Source organism: Talpa occidentalis, unplaced genomic scaffold (genome assembly GCF_014898055.3).
Source record: "Talpa occidentalis isolate TD23 unplaced genomic scaffold, MPIMG_talOcc4v2.1 talOcc4.11, whole genome shotgun sequence".
Classification (NCBI taxonomy): Eukaryota; Metazoa; Chordata; class Mammalia; order Eulipotyphla; family Talpidae; genus Talpa; species Talpa occidentalis.
This window is the reverse complement of record NW_023601104.1, coordinates 24,980,371-25,000,972: the sequence shown is the minus strand read 5'-3', so window position 1 is coordinate 25,000,972 and position 20,602 is coordinate 24,980,371. Positions and strand designations below refer to the sequence as shown.

At 41.6% G+C, this 20,602-nt stretch overlaps 1 protein-coding gene across 1 annotated transcript in view; it reads left to right on the top strand.

The window, feature by feature from the left end:
• Nucleotides 1-2,506: 2,506 nt before the first annotated feature.
• The window catches only part of ADAM10 (ADAM metallopeptidase domain 10), a 100,064-nt gene continuing 81,968 nt past the window's right edge, over nucleotides 2,507-20,602 (top strand). Inside the window, exon 1 of the mRNA XM_037502573.2 lies at nucleotides 2,507-2,788. Within this exon, the coding sequence (XP_037358470.2) occupies nucleotides 2,734-2,788 (55 nt within the window). The 5' untranslated portion in view covers nucleotides 2,507-2,733. The remainder of the gene's footprint in view (nucleotides 2,789-20,602) is intronic.

The window sequence follows — 20,602 nt, the reverse complement described above, 5'->3', positions numbered from 1 at the left end:
CACCATGTGGGATGCTCTGCAGCCGGCGGGTATCAAACCGACACTGCAGAGGCTGCAGACAGCTTCACAGTGCTGTCCTCAACCGCCTGCGCCATCAGGGAGGCTTTTGTCTCGAGCTGGGGTACAGGCCAGAGGTAATGGGGAGGGGGAAGTGAGAGGATTCACAAGAGACAGACTGGGGAACAGAACAGGCAGACCGAGTGAAATACACTGCTGAGGGGAGCAGCGGGTGAGACAGGAGAAGTCTGCCACGCCATGTGGGTAGCTCCCTGGCTGGCTGGGGATCAAACTCGTGCTGCAGAGGCTGCGATTGCTTCATAGTGCTGTGTTTAACCCCCTGCACCTCCAGGAAGGCCCCAAACCAACAGAACTTTGATGGTCCCGGTGGAGTAGTTGCTTGAGAATGATGAAATAAAAGAAAATCGCTTCGGATTGAAATGCCCAGGAGTGAAAGAGACTGGAGTGAAATGGGTTAGAAGTACTGCAGCAATGTAAACAGGAGAAAGTAATTGTGTAATTTGAAGTGACAATAGGAGAAAGGGAAGGTAAGAGGCACATGAGAGATGTTTTTATGCAAGAATCAATATAGGTATGTGTAAAGCAACCAACCCATTCCGAGCAGGTTTATGAACGGTTCTAGCAGCCACATGCTCTTCGCCATGGTTTGTAGTCCCCGCACTCCTCCGTACACTCCACTCCTCCACCCTTAACACCGCACTACCACACACCGCACTCTGCTGCACCACCCTTATAAATCAGTCTCTTAGCGCAGGTGTGCCCACTCCAGGTGCCGCCATCAGGCATGCACCCAGGATCACAGGGCTCCCTCATCTATCCTGATGGCGGAAGGGCAGAAAAGCCTGATACCTTTTACCTTACCCTACAGTATGTGACTGGTTATCAGCAGACAAGGGAAGAAGAGTCTGAGATGATGCCACTCTCCAGTCCAGGTAACTGGGAGAAGGGTGGTGTGATTATCAGACATAAAATATACGTATCACATCTTTACCCATCCATCGGTAGATTAACAACTGGGTTGTTTCCATGACCTGGCTGTTGTGAATAATGCTACAATGAACATGAGAGTGCAGTTATAATTTCCTGATCCTGATTTCATTTTCTTTGGATATATGCTCAGAAGTGGAATGGCTGGATCATATGGTAGTCCTATTTTTTTTTTAAAGATTTATTTATTTATGCATACAAGAACTGGGGTACAGGCCAGAGGCATGGTGGGGGGGTGAGAGGATCCACCAGAGACAGAGTGGGTAACAGAACAGGCAGATTGAAATACACTGCTGAGGGGAGCAGCAGGCGGTCAGGAGAGGTCTGCTGCGCCATGTGGGTAGCTCGCTGGCTGGGGATAGAACTTGTGCTGCAGTGGCTGGGGAGAGCTTTATAGGTTGCATCTTAACCCCCTGTGCCACCAGGGAGGCCCTGGTAGTCCTATTTTAACCTTCATACTGTTTGCCATAGTATCTGTACCAGTTTACATTCCTACCAAGAGTGCACAATGGTTCTGTTTTCGCCACATACTTGCTAATATTATGTCTTTTCTTTGTGATGACAACAGGTGAAGTGATACTCGTTGTGATTTTGATTTATATTTCCCTGATGATTGGCGATGCTGAGCATCTTTGCATATACCTGTTGTCCATTTGATGTTTTCTATGGAAAAAACCGTCTCTTTAGTTCTTCTGTCCATTTTTCAAATAGTTGGCTATTTTGCTATTGTGGGTATTAACCCCTGCCCTGCAAATATTTTCACTCATTCCAGATGTTTGCCATTTCATTTTGTTGCTTACTTCTTTTTTTCTGTGCAGAAGCTCTTTAGTTTGATGTGCACCCCACTTACTTTTGCTTTTGGTGTCACATGCAAAAAAATAATCAAGATGAAGGTCAAGGCGCTTTCTGCTCAGTTTTCTTCTAGTTTTAGGATTTCAGGTCTTTGGTTTAAGTCTTAACTCCATGAAACACGTGCTTAAATAACCGCAGTGAGGGGCCTCCCCGTTGGCGCAGCGGTTGAGCGCTGGGCTGCGAACCTGCCCGCAGCCTCTGCACCGCCGGTTCGATCCCCAGCCCCCGGCGAAGGTCCCACATGGCGCGCAGACCTCTCCTGCCGCCCGCTGCTCCCCTCAGCAGTGTACTTCGTCAGTCTGCCTGCTCTGCTCCCCGCTCTGGCTCACCCTCCCGCGCTTCAAGACTGTACACAGTGCTTGTATGAATAAATAAATTAAAAAAAAAAAGAAGTGGAAAGCGGTCCCTCAACAGCCCTCACAATCCCACTCCAGCCCAAGAATCAGTTCTTAAGTTGGGGAGGAGCGAGAGGAAACCCCGCCTCCCCGGCCTACAGGAAGCGGCCGGGGAAGACTGCCTGCGCGCATGCGCGCGCCCCTGAGCTCCTGGGGGAGGGGGCGGGACCGGGGGAAGGGGTGTGGCTCGGCTTCCTGTTGGGCCGCCCGGGTCACGTGATGAGGAAGGAGGCGGAGGCAGCGCGGCTCGTTGGGGCGGGGGAAGCGCTAAGCCTGGGAAGCTGAGCCGCACGAGCGAGGGGGGGCAGGTCCTGTTTTGAAGGAGCAGGGAACCTTACCGGCCCTCGAAGTGAAGCGAGAGGGAGGCGCTTCGCCGTTTCTCCTGCCGGGGGAGGTCCGGCTCCCCGCGAAGAGTCCGGACCTTGCGCCCCTTCGGCTCGATGTGCTGCTGTTAACCCCGAGCGGGCGGCGTCGGCGGAAGATGGTGCTGCCGCGAGTGTTAATTCTGCTCCTCTCCTGGGCGGCGGGGCTGGGAGGTGAGGCACGACCCCGAGCGCCGGAGGCGCCGTGATCCCGGCGGACCGCGCGGCGGCAGCGGCGCCCGGGCCGAGGGAGCCCAGTTCCTGCGCGCGGCGGGCGCGGCGGCTCCTCAGCCGGCCGGCGGCGCTACAGCGCTGGCTGCCATTGTCCGAGGCGGGCCGAGGCGGCTCGGGGCCCCCGGCTTGGCCTTGCCCCCCCCGCGGCTCCCCGGCGGCTGGGGAGGAGGCGGTCGCCCCCCTGAGAGGCGAAGTCGGGGGCGCCGGGCGGCAGCCGGGGCGCCCAGGCCGGCGGCCGCATCCTCGCCGGGCAGGGCCGGGCTGTGCTCGTCTCCACACGCCCTCAGCCTGCTGCCCGGCCCGGCGGCGGAACGGGGGTGCGCGCGGAGGTGAGCCGCCGCGCAGGCTCGTGGGAAGTTGGGGTGCCTGCGGGGGGCTGCCGGGGTGCTCTGGACTCGCGCGGTCCCGGCCCGCCGCGGTCAGCGGAGGAGCAGCGTGGCGGGGGCTCGCGGCGTCCCGGGGGCTCGCAGCCCCGCGGCTTTGTCCACCTCCCGAGGCTTTTCAGGAGGGTGTGTTTATATTCCGGGGACGCTTTCTGGTGCCCAGGGCAAAGGGCTTTCGGGGTGTTCTTTGGTTTATGGGGGACTGGGTCTCTTGGAGGGAAGGTCCCGAGGTGACCCCGATGGAAGAGTTGCTTGGTGGACTTTTATGCTCTAGCCACAAAGTATGGGACTCCCCCCAGCCGCCCCCATCGAAGTTAAATTTACTGGAAGCTTATATGAATTCTTGGTTATTCAAAACCGAATTCTTGGTTTTTCGAAACGCGAATTGGAAGACGATTTTTATTTTCACTATGTGCTAGGACTGGCTGCATTATTTTGTTATAAAGTCTCGATTTTAAAGTTTTGACTTGCCCCAAAGTATACTGAAAAGCTGCAGTGTTTTTGATAGCACTGGGGTTAAAAAAAAAAAAAAAAAAAGCATCGGGTTGAAATTTTGACGGAATGCTTTGAATGAGTGTAGTTTCACTTGATTAAGTTGGAAAATACCCGATTAGTGGTTTTTTTCTGCTCGCTTTGACTTAGGACTGCCGAGCCAAGCATATTTTTGTCTTGCATTCAGTATACATTTGTAACTTTTTAACACATTTGTATTAACTTCCCAAATATGACTTTTGACAAATCACTTTCTTTCACTTTTTGTGATTACAGTCAGGAGTTAGAGACTGATTGCTCTAATGTGGTAAAAGGGAAGGCAGAGACGCATAAGGAACTTTAAACTACTGATGAGTAGTGTATAAAATATTCTTTGTTTTTAAAGAATGAAGGAGTAAGAATAAAAACTGGTATAATCTGATGGTAGAAGAAAAAGTGAACCAACAGTTAACTATCTTCTGTGGAGTAAGACAGGTTATAGAAAATTTCTAAATTCAGAGAACTCTGGAGTCACTTACAAAGTATCACTTTGCATTATTTTTTTTCTCTTTTATTACTAAAAGTAATTTTTTATATTACTTTTGTTATTATCTTTTGTTGTTATTATCACTTTGCCGGGCCTCCCCTGGTTGCGCAGCAGTTGAGCGCTGGGCTTCGAAGCTGCCTGCAGTCTCCGCAGCGCCAGTTCGATCCCCGGCCTCTGGTGAGGGTCCCACATGGCGCGAAAGGCCGCGCCCTCTGCTCCCCTCAGCAGTGTATTTCGTCAGTCTGCCTGTTCTGTTCCCTGCTCTGGCTCTGGTGAATTCTCTCACCCTCCCGTGCTTCTGACTGTACCTAGTGCTTGCATGCATGCATGCATGCATGCATAAATAAATAAATAAATAGATCTTTAAAAAAAAAAAAAAGTATCACTTTGCATTAAACATTACCTAAAAGTCTTTTTGATGTTGGTTTTACACAGAACTTAAAAGACACAAAAAGCTTCCATTTAAAATTAACACCAATATTGTAATTTTTGGGTACATGGAGATATAAGTAACTTTATTGTAATGTATACTATTTTCTTCTACTTTTTTTGATCTGTTTATGGTCAAGTTTGTAAGAAGTTTGTGTGATGATTTGTGGAATAGAATACATTCACACTGAATATTTGTTTTAGCGCATGACATAGAAGACAGTGAAAATATGGGTTTAACTTAGATGCAGAAATCATTTTTAAGTACTTTTGCTTCCCCCCCTTTGCAATTTGTCAATCACTGTTTTCTATTAGTTTTTCTTGCTCTTCATCTGAAAGGTGTGAAGTGCTTAGAATAAAAAAAACTTAAACATTGCTTATGCTGTCCATTTCTACCTTATATTGTATTTGTAGGAAGATACCATAGCTTTTTTAGAGTTCAGCAAGTGCGTATGTAAATATGTACTGACATACATACATTAAAATGCTTTTCTTCATAATTTATAACTATATTAGAAATCGATGAACTGTTTTGATTAAATGTAGCCCAGAGAATTATGTATGTCAGTACTATTTTTTAATACAAGTATGTTGGAGAGTTAATATCTTCTGTTCTCTTTAAATTAGTTCATGTGTTTGAAAGTCCAAAAGATATTTTAGCTATGGCAGTCAATTCAGTCCCATAATATCTTGGTTTGGTGAAACCAGGCTAAAGGAACTTTTGAGTGTGCCATGTTTTTTATATTAAAAAGTCTAGTGTAAATGCTTTGTTTAGAACCTTGCATTCTATAGAAATACTTTTTTTCTGGAACTTTGGCTCAAAGTGATAAAATATTAAATCTTAAACTGTTTCTTTCACTGCTACTGGCAAATAAGGGTCTATGAAGTTAATAAAAGACAGACTTTTTGTCTTAATAAGCTCTGAATTTCATCTTTTTAACTTGAGATTTAGAATCCACTTAGCTCTTTCATCTTCAGAAGACCCATTTTAGGCCATCCCCTACATTAACAGTATCTTTTGTGTGTATATATGAGGCCGCTCTGAGTAGCAGGATTGAAGGCAATAGGCATGACAGATAACTCTGTTATATGATGTTCTTTAATGTTTATAACTTGTTTAAGTTCTTTAGTGGTGTTATTATCTTATTATTTTAGACTTTGAAGTTGTATGGTTGACTGAGGAAGGGTAGGGCCACTTTTATGATGTCTGTTGTATAGCTGATAATTTTGTTAGGAGTTTCACTTTTTATTTTATTGTTTTTTAAAGATTTTATTTATTTATGCATGCAAGAACTGGGGTACAGGCCAGAGGTGTAGGGGGTGAAAGGATTCACCAGAGACAGGGTGGGGAGCAGAACAGGTGGATTGACTGAAATACATTGCTGAGGAGAGCAGCAGGTGAGTCAGGAGAGATCTGCTGCGCCATGTGGGTTGCTCCCTGGCCAGTTGGGGGAGTGATCGAACTAGTGCTGCAGAGGCTGTGGACAGCTTCATAGGTTGTGTCTTAACCCCTTGCGCCACCAGGGAGGCCCTATTTTATTAATTTTAAAATATTTTATTTATTTATGCATACAAGAGCTGGAGTGAAGGCCAGAGGTGGGGGAGATTGGTGCGGGGTGGGGTGTGAGAGGATTCACCAGCGATAGAGTGGGGAGCAGAACAGGTGGATCTACTGAAATACACTGCTGAGGGGAGCAGTGGGCGAGACTGGAGAGGTCTGCTGTGCCATGTGGGTCAGCTCTCTGGCTGGGGATTGAACTCATGTTGCAGTGGCTGGTGATAGTTTGATAGTGCTGTGTCTTTAACCCCTACGCTACCAGGGAGGCCTTGGAATGGCATATCTTAAAATATAGTCTGTGTGGCACTAAAAATTAGGTTTGTGTGTGTGCAGAGATTTGGGGGCAGGGCAAGGGCAGTCATTGGTCAAGCTGCTAACATGGTTTCAATGAGAGACTTATGAAACAGTGGGGAAGACAAAATCAGAGATGTGGAAGACTGTGGATAGAGAAACATCAGAATTTCATATTTGAGTCCCAAGTCACTCCAAATAATAGGAAATTATTTGCATCTGGTCTGTTTTCATATGGCAACTTTATGTGATAAGTTTGGGTCAAGAGTCTCAGGTTATGTTTTTTTATCCCCCAGGGGGGAATTGATTAGTTTATGATTGTTAATGATTCTTCCAAGCAATTCTGAAAAGTCTGCATGTTCTGAATAAGAATCCAGTAGTGTTAATTCTAACTTTTAGCTATCATTTTTTTCACCTAGGCATAGGAAGAGTACATGGGAAAACTCATGATCCTACCAGTTAGATTAGATTCCTGTGAGGGCAGTAACATAGTGTGAAGGTTTTTCCTAGGATGGGACAGTCCTATCCTAGGTAGATTGCAGGAAAATTGCAGTACTGAGAACAGTTCTCAGGGAATGTGGTAGTGTTGATACTGGATACTGGATGAATGCAGAGGTTACTACAATGGATACTGGATAAATGCAGAGGTTACTACAATTTCAGCTAAACAATTGTACTGTGAAGACATGCTGTTTAGTCACCAGAGTTGGTTGTGAATCTGTGGCTGGTTGGAATGATGAGGCCATAATCTTGAGTGAGGAGAGAAATGAAAAATACTGAGCTTGTCTCTGTAGATAGAAATGCCAAGATTTAAAAATATATTTCCAATTATGCATTTCGGTTGCAGTTGAAATGAGGATTCACTAAATAAGAAGGAATGTGAACTGGGCCATGATAACCAGGACTCTCACAATTCATATTCTAGGTTGTGCTGACTGTGAGGAAGAGTGTTGTGGATTATAGGTTGATGTCCATGTTAAAGAGCTGGGATGTGATACATTAGTAATAAATTCTATGCTTGATGAATTGGGTGACTGAGTCCTGGATTAGGGTAGTGGTTGTAGAAATAAATAAGAATAGGATGAGAAATGACGTGGGAAAAACTGGTAAAATTTGGCAGATGTTTAATGGGCAGCTAGCAAAGTTTATTGAGTGTCCACTCTTGCATTTAGATCTTAGAAGCTATTGCAGTGGAAAATGTGTGGTTTTATAAAACTTTGAGAACCTCAGATTTTGAAATTGAAAATGTCTTAAGATTTTTAATCTAGAGAGGTGTGTGTCTCAGTTTGGAATTTTATCCTACTTGCTAGTTCTTTCATTTGGGATTGGTTAACATTTTGCAAAGACCTTCAGTAATATATGACTAGTCATTTGGGAAGCATTGCTCTAGGTAATTGGGAGATGGAAGTTTGATGAATTTGAAGTAGAGGGGGAGAAGTTAAATTTAGAGATATACTAACAAGTATATTTTTACTTTACAAGTGTATTTTTACTCTAAGTTGAAATCAGGCTTAGCTCTTCTGTTTAAGAGTATGCTTGATACTCTTCATTATGAATGAATTGTAAACTTTGTATTTCAGAAACAAATTGGAGAAAAGAATCATCTTTGCATTTAAAGCAATTGAGCTTATATGATTTGGGGAGCAGACTTCCCTTTATCCATCTTTAGCATGACGGCAAGGGAGACATTCATACATATATTTGGACTTTGGATTTAGCTTTGAAAAGAATATGGATAGAACCTATACTTATGAGTTGAGGGGGATATTAATTTGTTATCTCATTTCCTAAGAAATGAATGGGAGAGTCTGTAAAAATGCCAAAGAGACTGTAAACTGCTATGCAGATCTTATTAGATGTTGTTTCCAGGCCTACTTGCATTTGGAATCTATTAGTCACAAAATATAGATGGATAAAATATATTTTTACTAGCCGAACCACTAGAATATCATTATTAAATATTAGAAAATAGAATTTAAGGAAATTCATAACTTATTCTCCAACAGTTTTTCACTTTTATATACTATTAAGTCTTTAGAAATGTCTGTATTATAAATTTTCATCATATTATTTATGTAGCTTTGTGCCCTTTAAAAAATTGACACATAATTAAAATGTATAGGTAAAGCAGACACAGAACTGTTTGTAAGTAATCTAGATATATTTTATAATTAGTGTAGAAGCAACTGGAGGAATGCTACTGGCATCTAGTGGGTAGTAAAAAGGCCTTCATTGCACTGGACAAACCCCCCTCCACAAAGCACTATCTGGCTGAAATGTCAGTAGTACTTAGATTGAGAAACTGCTCTAGAGTAATTTTGAGTCTTCTCACATTTTTTTAGTGATTGTTTCTGGCATCTTACTGTCTTAATTACCCAAGTTCATTCTTTGTGTTCCACCTAAAGTTCCGAAATTCCTATCCTAGTCAAGTCTTCCTCCCCCATGGCTCTGTGCACTGCAGTTTTGAAAAACTGTTTCCATGTATGTCCTGGATATTCCATTCTTTTCTTGATCTTTCGGCTGTGATCGGGACGAAAGTCAGATTTTGTTAATTTTTAGTAGTGAAATGAATGAATGAATGACTGGTAGTCCATGAGGATTATTTAAAAACCAAACCATACCAGTTGCTTATTAACCCAGAAGAGCCATGGATTAGTAGGATTTTAGTTTCTGTGGGAAAAGGTATTTTGAAGGAATCTGTCTCTTACTCTGTCAATCTAACTTCAGGATTAGTTCAGCTCAACTTCAACATTCTTCAAAATTTTAACTCATTAAGTCTCAAAAAGCTTCAAGTCTTTTAAATAGACCCCCCACTCCCCATTATTAACATCATTAACATGCTTAGCAGAGATGTTTTATTTGCACCTTCAAATTTCCTGGAAGGAGGCAGAGGCAGATGGTTTGGGGTGATGTGGAAGAAGGTTCAGGTAACAAGAGTGGGTTTAGGATGAAATGCAGGGGCATAGCTGGAGCCATTTTGTATGTGTGTGTGAGTATTACTTAGGTTGAAAGCCACAGTCCCCTATATGTGTTACTGTCTCTACTTGTGTCTGTACTTTTTGAACTGGTATTAAGACATTTCCAGTCAGCATAGAAATGAAATTACTTATGTTTCCCCCCCCTTTTTTTTTTTTTAAGATTTATTTATTTATGCATACAAGAGCTGGGGTACAGGTCAGAGATGCAGGGTGGGGGGGGGTAAGAGGATCCACCAGAGACAGAGTGGGGAACAGAACAGGCAGACTGACTGAAATACACTGCTGAGGGGAGCAGCGGGCAAGACAGGAGAGGTCTGCTGTGCCATGTGGGTTGCTCCCTGGCTGGCCAGGGATCGAACTCATGCTGCAGAGGCTGCGCTAGAAAATGTCTCTCTCCCTTTTTCCCTCTCCATCCACCTCCTCTTCCTAAAGTCACTAATCCCATTGTGAGGACCCCACCCGCATGACCCCATCCAATTCTACTTACCTCCCAGAGACCCCATTTCCACATACCATCACATTGAGGGTTAGGATGTCATCATTTGCATGGGGCAGGGGAACCCCACAAAAATTCAGTCCATAGCAAATGCGCAGGAACAAGAGGAAAAATATTATAAGATTCCTGTCATTCAGCAGCACAGAGCCACCAAACATTCGCTGGATATAAGAAAATAATTGTTGGGTTTCCCTGGTGGCGCAAGGAGTTAAGTCTCAGCACTATGAAGCTATGGGTAGTCAAGATCCCTGGCAGGGAAGTGACCCACATGGTGCAGCAGACCTCTCCTGTCTCCCACTGCTCTCCTCAGCAGTGCTTTCCAGTAGATCTGCCTGTTCTGTTCCCCACTCTCTCTGGTGAATCTTCTCAACTCTGCACCTCTGGCCTGCACCCCAGCTCTTGTATGCATAAATAAATAAATATTAAAAAAAATGCTACCTTATCCATGGAATATGGAAAATAATCATAATGGCTAGCATTTATTGGATACTTATTATATACTAGCACTGTTTTTAAGCCATTGTGGATGGGGGAACAGGATCAGGGAGAGTAATATCCAATTTCAGAAAAGTCTATTAGCTGGGGAGGCCAGGGTTTGAATATAGTCAGTCTGGCTCTAGAGTTCATGCTCTTAAACACTATATTGTCTAGTACAAGAAACATACCCCATACTTTAAAATGTATGGTGGGGTTGGTTGTTAAATTTGCCTTTGTATATAAATCAGGTCATTTTACCACCAGAGTATTATTTAAGTTTTTTGTATTTATAGTATTTGAACCATTTGAGTTTTGGTCAGTCAAGTTTTTTCAGAAGGTGCTTTTTTTAAACTTTAGAAAATGTTTATAATTAAGGGTGGGGGAAGCACCTTGTAGAACGTTTGTGCACAGTACCAGTACAGTTTTGTCATAGATAAATTTATATGTATATTAATTTTTTAAAGCATTTGAGGATACGTGGAATCTGAGTGGTGAGATATAGATGGTTGTGTTTCAACAATAATCACTTTTGTAATCAGGAAAAAAATGTTTTTTTTTTTTTTTTTTTTAGGGCAGATTATCTTTAGTAAATACCAGTATCCCAATGACTTTGAAAGAAGTTGCAGGAAATAAAAATTAAATTATAAAAAGGAGAGATCTCCTAAATTCTCCAGGGTCGGTCAAAGAAACCAAATTGGTCCTTTCTATCTCTTAGAATTGATTGCACATGGATGACATTTTTGTATTTATTTCCCCCCAGTTTTTTTAATATTGAAAATTAGTTGTCTGTTTTCTTCATCTTATAGGTCCAGTCCACTTATTCCTCTACGAATTTTACATAGGCATTTTACATAGGCATTTTACATAGGCATTTGCTTGACACACTGTATTTATTTTTTCCTAATGTTTTACCTTAAAAGTTTTTGCTTCTAAAAGGTTGAAAGTATGTATATAGTGCAACTAACACTTGTATACTGTTCACCTACATTTATTAATGATTGTCTTTTGCCATATTTGCTTTATCTGGTATGTATACTTTTTTTCCTTAAACATTTGAGAGTAAGTTGTATCCCTAAATATTTCACTATGTATCTCTTAAGAGTAAGAGCATTGCCCTATGTAACCAAGGAGGTTTTTTTCTCTTAAGTGTGGGGATGTTCAGGTTTCCCATGGAGTGAGTTTGTAAATTCTAGGCAACATGTGAATTCATTTTGTTTTGTGAAGGCCAGAATCCTGGCAACTACAAGTAAGGACCAGAAAGTAAAATGCTATTGCTGTGCAATTATTTGTAGGTAAAACAAAGTAACAGTGGAGAAAAGAGATGTTGACAGAGTAACTACGCTACTACGTGGAGCTATTTTATGTATGGACAGTGCAATAACGTAATGGCCTAGAGGTTATCAGATCGCTATGACCTTTTAGGAAAAAGATGTTGTTCAGGATGAGCCTGGCTAAGAGGCTGTTAAAGTAGAGGAGAAAAAAAATCAATAATGACTCAAGTGGAAAGATATTTGGCACATAGATAAACTTATCTAGAAATTTTCCTCAGTGGAAGCTGTCATTTCCCAGTGATGTCAGATTACTAACATCTTAACTTTACTATAGGTAAATGTCTTTTATTTTCCTCATTATCAGGTAACAAGTTTGTTTCTCCATTGAAGACATTAAGAATACCTTCAGTGAGTATTCTGTTCTTTATTAGAACAGATAGAAGGAGTTATAAGGTCTGTACTTTGGGCAGTTCATTTTGACCTCCATAGATGGTATATCTCAGAGTGACAAAAGGAACTCCAGGTCCAAATTAGAGAGGACCAGAATAATAGTTTGTTGCTGTTTTGTTTCTAACTCCTGAGTTTATAGGCTATATTTCCTTCTAAACAAATCTATTTCATCTAGTGAAGGATTTAAGTTAGAGGAAGAAAATCATTTATTATGGAGCACCAATCACATGTTAAATGGCAACAGACCTTTGGAAGAAGTAGTTTTGTGAATGCACTTACTAGTTGCTTGAAATAACCTCTAGTGTGGTGATGACCCCATATTTATATCTTTGATCCAGATCTTTCCCTGGAATTTCAGACTGCTGTGTCATAACTGCCTGTTTGACATTATCTGTTAGATGTCTAGTGGGGGCCTACCTGGTGGTGTAAGGGGTTAAGCCACAGTGCTATCACTGCCACACCCAGAGTTCCATTCCCTCCCAGCATTCCATTCTTGGCCAGAGTTCCTTTCCTGGCCAGGGAGCCAACCCATGTAAGCCGCCACAGACTCTCTTGTCTCGCCCGCTGCTCCCCATAGCAGTGTGTTTCAGTCAATCTGCCTGTTCAGGGGTGTTTTTCTATGTATAAATAAATAAATCCTAAAAAACAAAAAATAGATGTCTAGTGGGCATCTCAAACTTAACATGTCCAAAACCAAACCTTTGATTCCTCTCATGCCTTTTCTCCTATAGTCTTTCCCATCTCAGTATGTAGGAGGTCTGTTGCTCAGACCAAGAACTTTTTGAGTTATCCTTCATTTCTCTCTCTTTCTCACACCCTGCATGCAGCCTACAAGCAAATCCTGGAGCGTTGGTGGTATAGTGGTTAGCATAGCTGACTTCCAAAAGCAAATCCTATCACTTCCTCTTTCAAAGAATACTATGTAGATTTTGACTATTTACTAGTTCCACTAATGATACCCTGATTGATACATACTAATATCCATCTCACTTTAATTACTATGAAATCTGCTAACTGTTCTCTATGCTTTTCTTGTCTCCTTTCAGTCTTTTCTTGATATGTTAGTCAGTGTGATCCTGTTCAGAAACAGGCCCAAACCATCCACTGCCAAATTGTATACCTTAGAAGGCTTAAAAAGTGAGTTTTGGGCCTCTCCTGGTGGCGCAGCGGTTGAGCGCTGGGGTGTGAGACTGCCTGCAGAGATACCCGGCCCGCTGGCGAGGATCCCACATGGTGCGCAGACCTCTCCTGCCGTGCCCGCTGCTCCCCTCAGCAGTGTATTTTGTTGGTCTGCCTATTCTGTTCCCCGCTTTGGCTCTGGTGAATTCTCTCACCCTCCCGCGCTTCTGACTGTACCCAGTGCTTGTATAAATAGATAAATAAATCTTAAAAAAAAAAAAAAATCCAAGTTTCTAAGACTCTGGTAAAAAGTCTCTGAAAACTTCTAATTAGTCTTTTTTCTTTAATTAACTTTAAAATGGATGGAACCATTTTTATATTACTGTATTGGTTTTTGCTTATTTTTTTTTTTTAGATTTATTTATTTATTTATACAAGCACTGGGTACAGTCAGAAGCATGGGAGGGTGAGAGGATTCACCAGAGTCAGAGAGGAGAACAGAACAGGCAGACTGAGGAAATACACTGCTGAGGGGAGCAGCGGGCGCGGCAGGAGAGGTCTGTCGTGCCACATGGGACCCTCGCTGGCAGCTGGGTATTGAACCAGCGCTGCAGAGGCTGCGGGCAGCTTTGCAGCCCAGCGCTCAACCGCTGCACCACCAGGGGAGGCCCATTGAGTATTTTTTTTTTTTAAGATTTACTCATGCATACAAGAGCTGGGGTACAGGCCAGATGTGCGGGAGCATGGGAGGAATTACCAGAGACAGAGTGGAGAACAGAACGGGCAGACTGACCAAAATACACTGCTGAGGGGAGCAGCGGGCGAGACAGCAGAGGTCTGCCGTGCCATGTGGGTATCTCCCTGGCCCGTGGGATCTAACCCATGCTGCAGAGGCTGCAGACAGCTTCACAGTGCTGGACTCAAGTGCCTGCACCACCAGGGAGGCCCTTATTGGGTATTTTTTTGTAGGAGAAGTATTCTTTAGTTTTTTGAAGTTGTTTTAATTTTGTGGGTTACTTTTTGCTCTTCTGTATATGCATATGTTTGCTCTTCTGTATATGCATAAACATATGTTTATATGCATAGGTTTTACCGTCTACCAAATCATTTTTATTATGCCCTGCTAATTGAAAAATTAGGCCGGTTAAATGAGTTAGGATTTCATATAAAAACTAAGTTTTCTAATTATTGATGCTAAGTAGATCTCTGTTTCTCAACTGTGTGTCCCTATTTAAAAAAAAAAGTTATTTTAAAGCACTTAGCTGTTCACTCACTGCCAAAATTGGACTAAAAAGGAAAATGTAGTGAGTCTTCATGGTTATCTGATTATACACAATAAAAATGTGAAACTTTGTTACTAAGATGAAACATTTAAAAACATTTTCATTTCAGGGTAAATTTAGAATTATGGAATATTAGAGATAGAAGGAAGTCTTGGGTAGGTCACTTAAATTGCTCTGTGCCTCATTTTAAGATTAATTATACTTCTTCCAGTATGGTTGTTATGAACGATAATTGAAATATTAATTTAGCTATAATTTGCTGCATTCTTACCTGTTATGTACTATATACTAATATAAATCTTTGTATATATTAGCTCATTAAATCCCCATAACAATATTATTAGGTACAAGTATTGCAGTTTACCAGTGGGGATGTTGAGTCACAGAGAGGTAACTTGTCCAAAATCACTCAGCTATTAAGTGGTAAAGCTGGGATTTTAACCCATGAAGTTTAGTTCTTATAAAGCTTGCTAGACTGTTGGATCGTAAAGTAAGATCTGTTGGCCATGGTCTTCCTTGACTATTGAAAAACTTAGTTGCAACAAAAATTTGAGAGTTATAACTTCAGAAAGTCATGTAAGATGAGAGCTGCATGGGTAATTGCAGAGACAAATATCTGAACTACACTTGTAGCATGAGTAGATTAAAAAAACTTATCTGATGAATAGATCTATAGTAATTTTATTTTTAATAACTTGCATTCCTGTTACAAATTCTGATATTTCTTGGATGAGTATCACAAGATCATGTATTTTTTGGTGGTTGATTTATGTCTCTATCAGCAAGGTATAGGCTGCTTTCTTCATAAATACAAAGGGAGGAAATTTCCATGAAACATTGAGTAGAGTCATTCATTCTTACATCACACATTTAGAGAATATCTATTTTCACTCTGAGGTACGGAGGGTACATCAGTGAACAAAACAAAGTCCTTGTTCTCAGAAACTTGTGTTCTAGAGGAGGAGGGATATTTACCAATAAAAAACTGATATGAAGAAAAATAGAGCAGGATGTTGGAATGAGAATTACTGGCACATATGTTTTTATACAGGATATCAGGGAAAGCTTTTGAAGGAATTGCATGGATATCTAAATGCCCCTGCTTTGGAGCAAGATGTTCTAGGGAGAGGTACAATAGGGAGACTAATGTGGCTGTAACAGTGTAAGCGAAGAGTATTAGAAGATAAGATGAGAGAAATACAGGAGTGGGGGAAAGGGGTTATGCAACTTCTTGTGAAGATCACATGAAGCCTTGTTTATAACTCGTAGTTATGTTATAGGGCGGCCCCGATACAAAACGGGATGCCTGACTGTGGGTCCTCACCCGCGCGCTTCAAAGGACTTATCAATGCTCTACTGCAGGCACACGCGAAAGGTTAATAAAAGGTTTATTTACAAGGGAAGGGGAAATGAGGAAATGTACAGCTCAGGGAGAAAAGTGGGAGACAAAGTTTTAAATGAGTCCTACCCGATCCACCCATCTGGAATCCCAAATGGCACTCTGAGAGCTGGCTGCAAGCCAGGAGCCATGAAGCCAGGAGGCGAGCGACTGTGAGCCCCCCCAAGTCCCACGTGTCTGGTTTTATACCCAACCTGGCTGCTTGACTCCACCCTCAGGTCCCAGCCACCTTCCCTTTGGTAGTGACGGGATTTGTCTTTCCCAGTGTCCTGATGGCTTTAGTCTGGAGTGGGGGTGGAGTCCACAAAGCCTGTATGGGATTAGCGCAGGACATCCTTTCCCCCTAACAGTTAGGACTGTGAGGTAGTTGGGAAATCTTCAGAAGGTTTTAAGCAGAGATGTTCCATGATGTGACTTGACTTGAACAACATTATACTTGCTGTGTGAAAAACCAGGGGAGGGGTGGGGAGTAAGAGGGTAAGCAAAAAGCCCGGACGGACCACGTTTGTATGGTTTTTGACTGTCTAGAACTTTTTTTTTTTTTTTTTTTAATTTTAACATTGGCTCTTTTTTTTTTTATAGAGGCATGTTTTATTTATTTATTTGTTTGTATGTTTGTTTTGTTTATACATGCACTAGGTACAGTCAGAAGCGCGGGAGGGTGAGAGAATTCACCAGAGCCAGAGCGGGGAGCAGAGCAGGCAGAAGGACCGAAGTACACTGCTGAGGGGAGCAGCGGGCGGCGGGAGAGGTCTGCGCGCCATGTGGGACGCTCCTCCGGTGGCCGGGGAGCAGCCGGGGATCGAACCAGCGCCGCAGAGGTCGCTGGCAGCTTCACAACCCAGCGCTCAACCGCTGCGCCACCGGGGAGGCCCTGTCTAGAACTTTTTGAACTTTGCTGTTTTTGACACATTTTCATTGTTATGAATTCTGTCTCATTCAGATTCCCAGCCTTTCATTTGCAAATAGGACACAGGCTTGTAAACTAGTATTCTGAACTAGGCTCCTTTAATTAGAAGCATCACTAGAGATCTGGATTCTGAACTGAGCAGTTACGTTTGTTTGCCTAAGTTTTGTTAATAGTGTACATCTTTCAGAGTTTTGACACATTTTTACTAATAGTTGTAAGGTTGTGTTTCTGGTGCAGGCTGTGTTTCTGGAGAGACAGGGCAGTGTTGGTATTTTTCACATGTTTTTTGGTATTTTTCACATGTTTTCACATGTTGTATTCCCCTGGCTTTTGGTGATATCTGGATAATCTTGAGGAAGATAAGACTGGTGAGGGTTTTAGTAGTATTGTCAAGTAATAGACTTATTTCAAGTGGCAGACTATTGTGTGAATTGAATAAAATCACAATAGATAATACCCTAATGTTTATGGAAAAGCCTATGGGTTCTAGGGTAAGTTTCCTATTGTATAGTGCTTGCATGCTGATTCTCAAGGAACACAAAATCTCGGATTTCTGTGTGTTCAGTATTATTTTACCTGATTCATGGCTTCTCTTGGTTTAGGCATTGTATTTTAGAAGCAGTGATTTTTTTTTTTTTTTTTTTTTGGTGGGACCCTCGCTGGAGGCCAGGGAACGAACCGGGGAACAAACCAGAACTGCAAAGGCTGTGGGCAGCCTCGCAGCCCAGCGCTCAACTGCTGCACCACCAGGGGAAGCCCAAAAGCAGTGATATTTTTAGTACTAGGGCATATATAGATTATAGATTGAACTTGGGAGAATCTAGCAAGTAACAAGGATTAGGAATAGAGTAGCTGATTAGGAATTGGGGTAGACAGAGAAGCTTGGGCTAGGGAATCTGGACAATCTGTAATCAATATAAAGGTGAGTAGGTCAGAGACCCAGCTCTGTTGAGATAGAGTTGAGGAGATGGGAGAATTTTTATTTTTTAACTGCTCCAGTATATTTGGATATACAACTGCATTCTGTCCCTACATTTTGAGCTTTTGACTGGTTGCTAAACTATAGGAACAAATCTCAGTTGAGTAGGTCCATACTCTGCATGTGGGAACAGGCAATTTTGTGGTGTCTGACTGAGGTAAGTAGTGCAAGGGTCGGAGATTGGCATGGATTCCTGTGGAGTAAACTGTGCCAGTTCAATCACTAACTGTGGAAATCAAGGGTATACATATATATTTTTTGGTCTATAAAAAATACATTCTTTTTTAGTATTTTATTACATGTTTTTCCACGTCTTTGAGATAAATGTCAGTTTAGTTTTTTAAAGGTTCTTGCCATGTACTGTAGATTGGTAAGTTTTTCTTTTTAGGTTTTTGTAGTTACATCAGAAATATGAATGGTGACTTGCCTTGTTTCTGGTGATAATGCTAGAAACATTAAAGATAGTAATGCAGTCATAGAAACCAAAATTATCTCTTATTTGCTGCTTTCTACTTGCTTTGTAACCTTGAGGTTGTTACATAGCCCTTAAATCTTAAGTTTCTTTAAAAAGGGCTAGTAGGGCCTCCCTGGTGGCACAAGGGGTTAAGGCGCAACCTAGGAAGCTATTCGTAGCTACTGCAGCACGTTTGATCCCTGGCCAGGGAGCTACCCATATGGTGCAGCAGACCTCTCCTGACTGTCCTGCTGCTCCCCTCAGCAGTGTATTTCAGTCATTCCACCTGTTCTGTTCCCCACTCTGTCTCTGGTGAATCCTCTCACCGCCCCCCCCATGCCCCAGGCCTGTACCCCAGTTCTTGTATGCATAAATAAATAAATCTTTTAGAAAAAAAAGGGCTAATAGTTATCACTTTATAGCTTTGTTGGATGGATTAAATGAAAAAGTATAGAATGCTATAGAGTTTGACAGCAACTGCTCAATAAATTTTAGCTATCATCATAATTTATAGATATTGTTTCAACAAGCAATAAGGGGGCCTCCCTGGTGGTGCAGGGGTTAAAGACAGCGCTATCAAGCTATAGCAGCCACTGCAGCATGAGTTCAATTCCCTGGCCTGCTAGGGAGGTGACCCACATGGTGCAGCAGACTTCTTCCATCTTGCCCACTGCTCCCCTCAGCAGTGTATTTCAGTAGATCTGCCTGTTCTGCTCCCCACTCTCGCGTTGGTGAATGCTCTCATTCCCCACACCTCTGGCTTATACCCCAGTCCATTTCTTTTTTTTTTTTTTAAAGATTTATTTATTTATGCATACAAGAGCTGGGGTATAGGCCACCTCCCTGGCCAGGGATTGAAGTCCCGCAGTAGCTTCATAGTGCTGATGCTTAACCCCTTGTGCCACTAGGGAGGCCCATGCACCCCAGTTCTTGTATGCATAAATAAATAATATCTTAAAAAAAATAAGATACTAGACTTCTAAAATAGGAATTGGAAGAAACAAACTTAGTGTAACATTAGGAATATATTATGATGAAAATATAAAGGTATTATTAAAGCCAAGAACAAAATAAAAATGTTCTCACTGTTATTCAGCAGGTTTTACTAGTCCTAGTTAGTATAGTAAGTTCTTAAAAATACTCGTATAAATAGATGAATAAAAGTTGTAAATATGGAAAGCAGAATTAACTAAGTAGCATTAAAGATAATTTCAGAATTTTGCATGCAGAATCAAGGCGTTCATAAATCCCCTGCAGAGGCACATGGATCTTAGGTTAGAAGATTCCTTGTAGAGGCCAAAAAAAATAAAGATGGGTTATAAGCAGTCAACACTAATGAAACTAAAATGACTTCCTACAGATTTGGCATCTATTTTGTAATGCTTTGCCTATTCAATTTTGCCATTATAGTATTAAATTAATGATGGAAAAATACCATATTCCCATATATCTACCCCCTTGACTCAGCACTTGTCTTTAAAAAAATTTTTAACTTTTAAATTGTAATTTCCATGCAATAAAATTCAACAGTTAATTTTGAGAAATGTATGTATTTGTATTACCACTTACCATAATTATACTAAAACATTTATATCAAGCCATAATGTTCCTTTGTGCGCTTTAAAGTTTATTAAAAATACATTCTGATTTTCCTTTTGATTTCTTCTTTTATTCATTGGCTACTTATAAATATATTAAGTTCCTACTATGTGGGGCTATCTCCAAATATTTGTCACTGATTTTTTTGTACTACAGTCAGAAAACAATCTCACTTCAGCCTTTTAAAATTTATGGAAGCATGCTTCATGGCCTAGATTTAAGTAACATTTTGGTGACTATTCCATGTGTTCTTGAAAAGAATATTCTGTTGGGTGGAATGCTTTGCAGATGTTAATTGGGTCAGATTTTTGGTTGTGTTTCTATATCCTTATTTTTGTCTGCTTGTTTAATGAGAACCATTAGGCTATCCAATCATAACTGTACATTTGTTTACTTATAGTTCTTATAGTTCTCTGAACTTTTACTTCAAGTACTTGAAGCTCTGTGATGTCAATACTATATTTAGGATTAGGTTAGGATTGTTATATCCTTTTATTTATAAAATGCCCTTTTTGATGAAATTAAAAAATTTTCTCTATTGATTAAACTTTTTAATTTTCTTATATCGTTGTTCATTTTTGTACAATATTTGATTTCTTTTTTTTTTTAAAGATTTATTTATACAAGAACGGGGTATAGTCAGAAGCGTAGGAGGGTGAG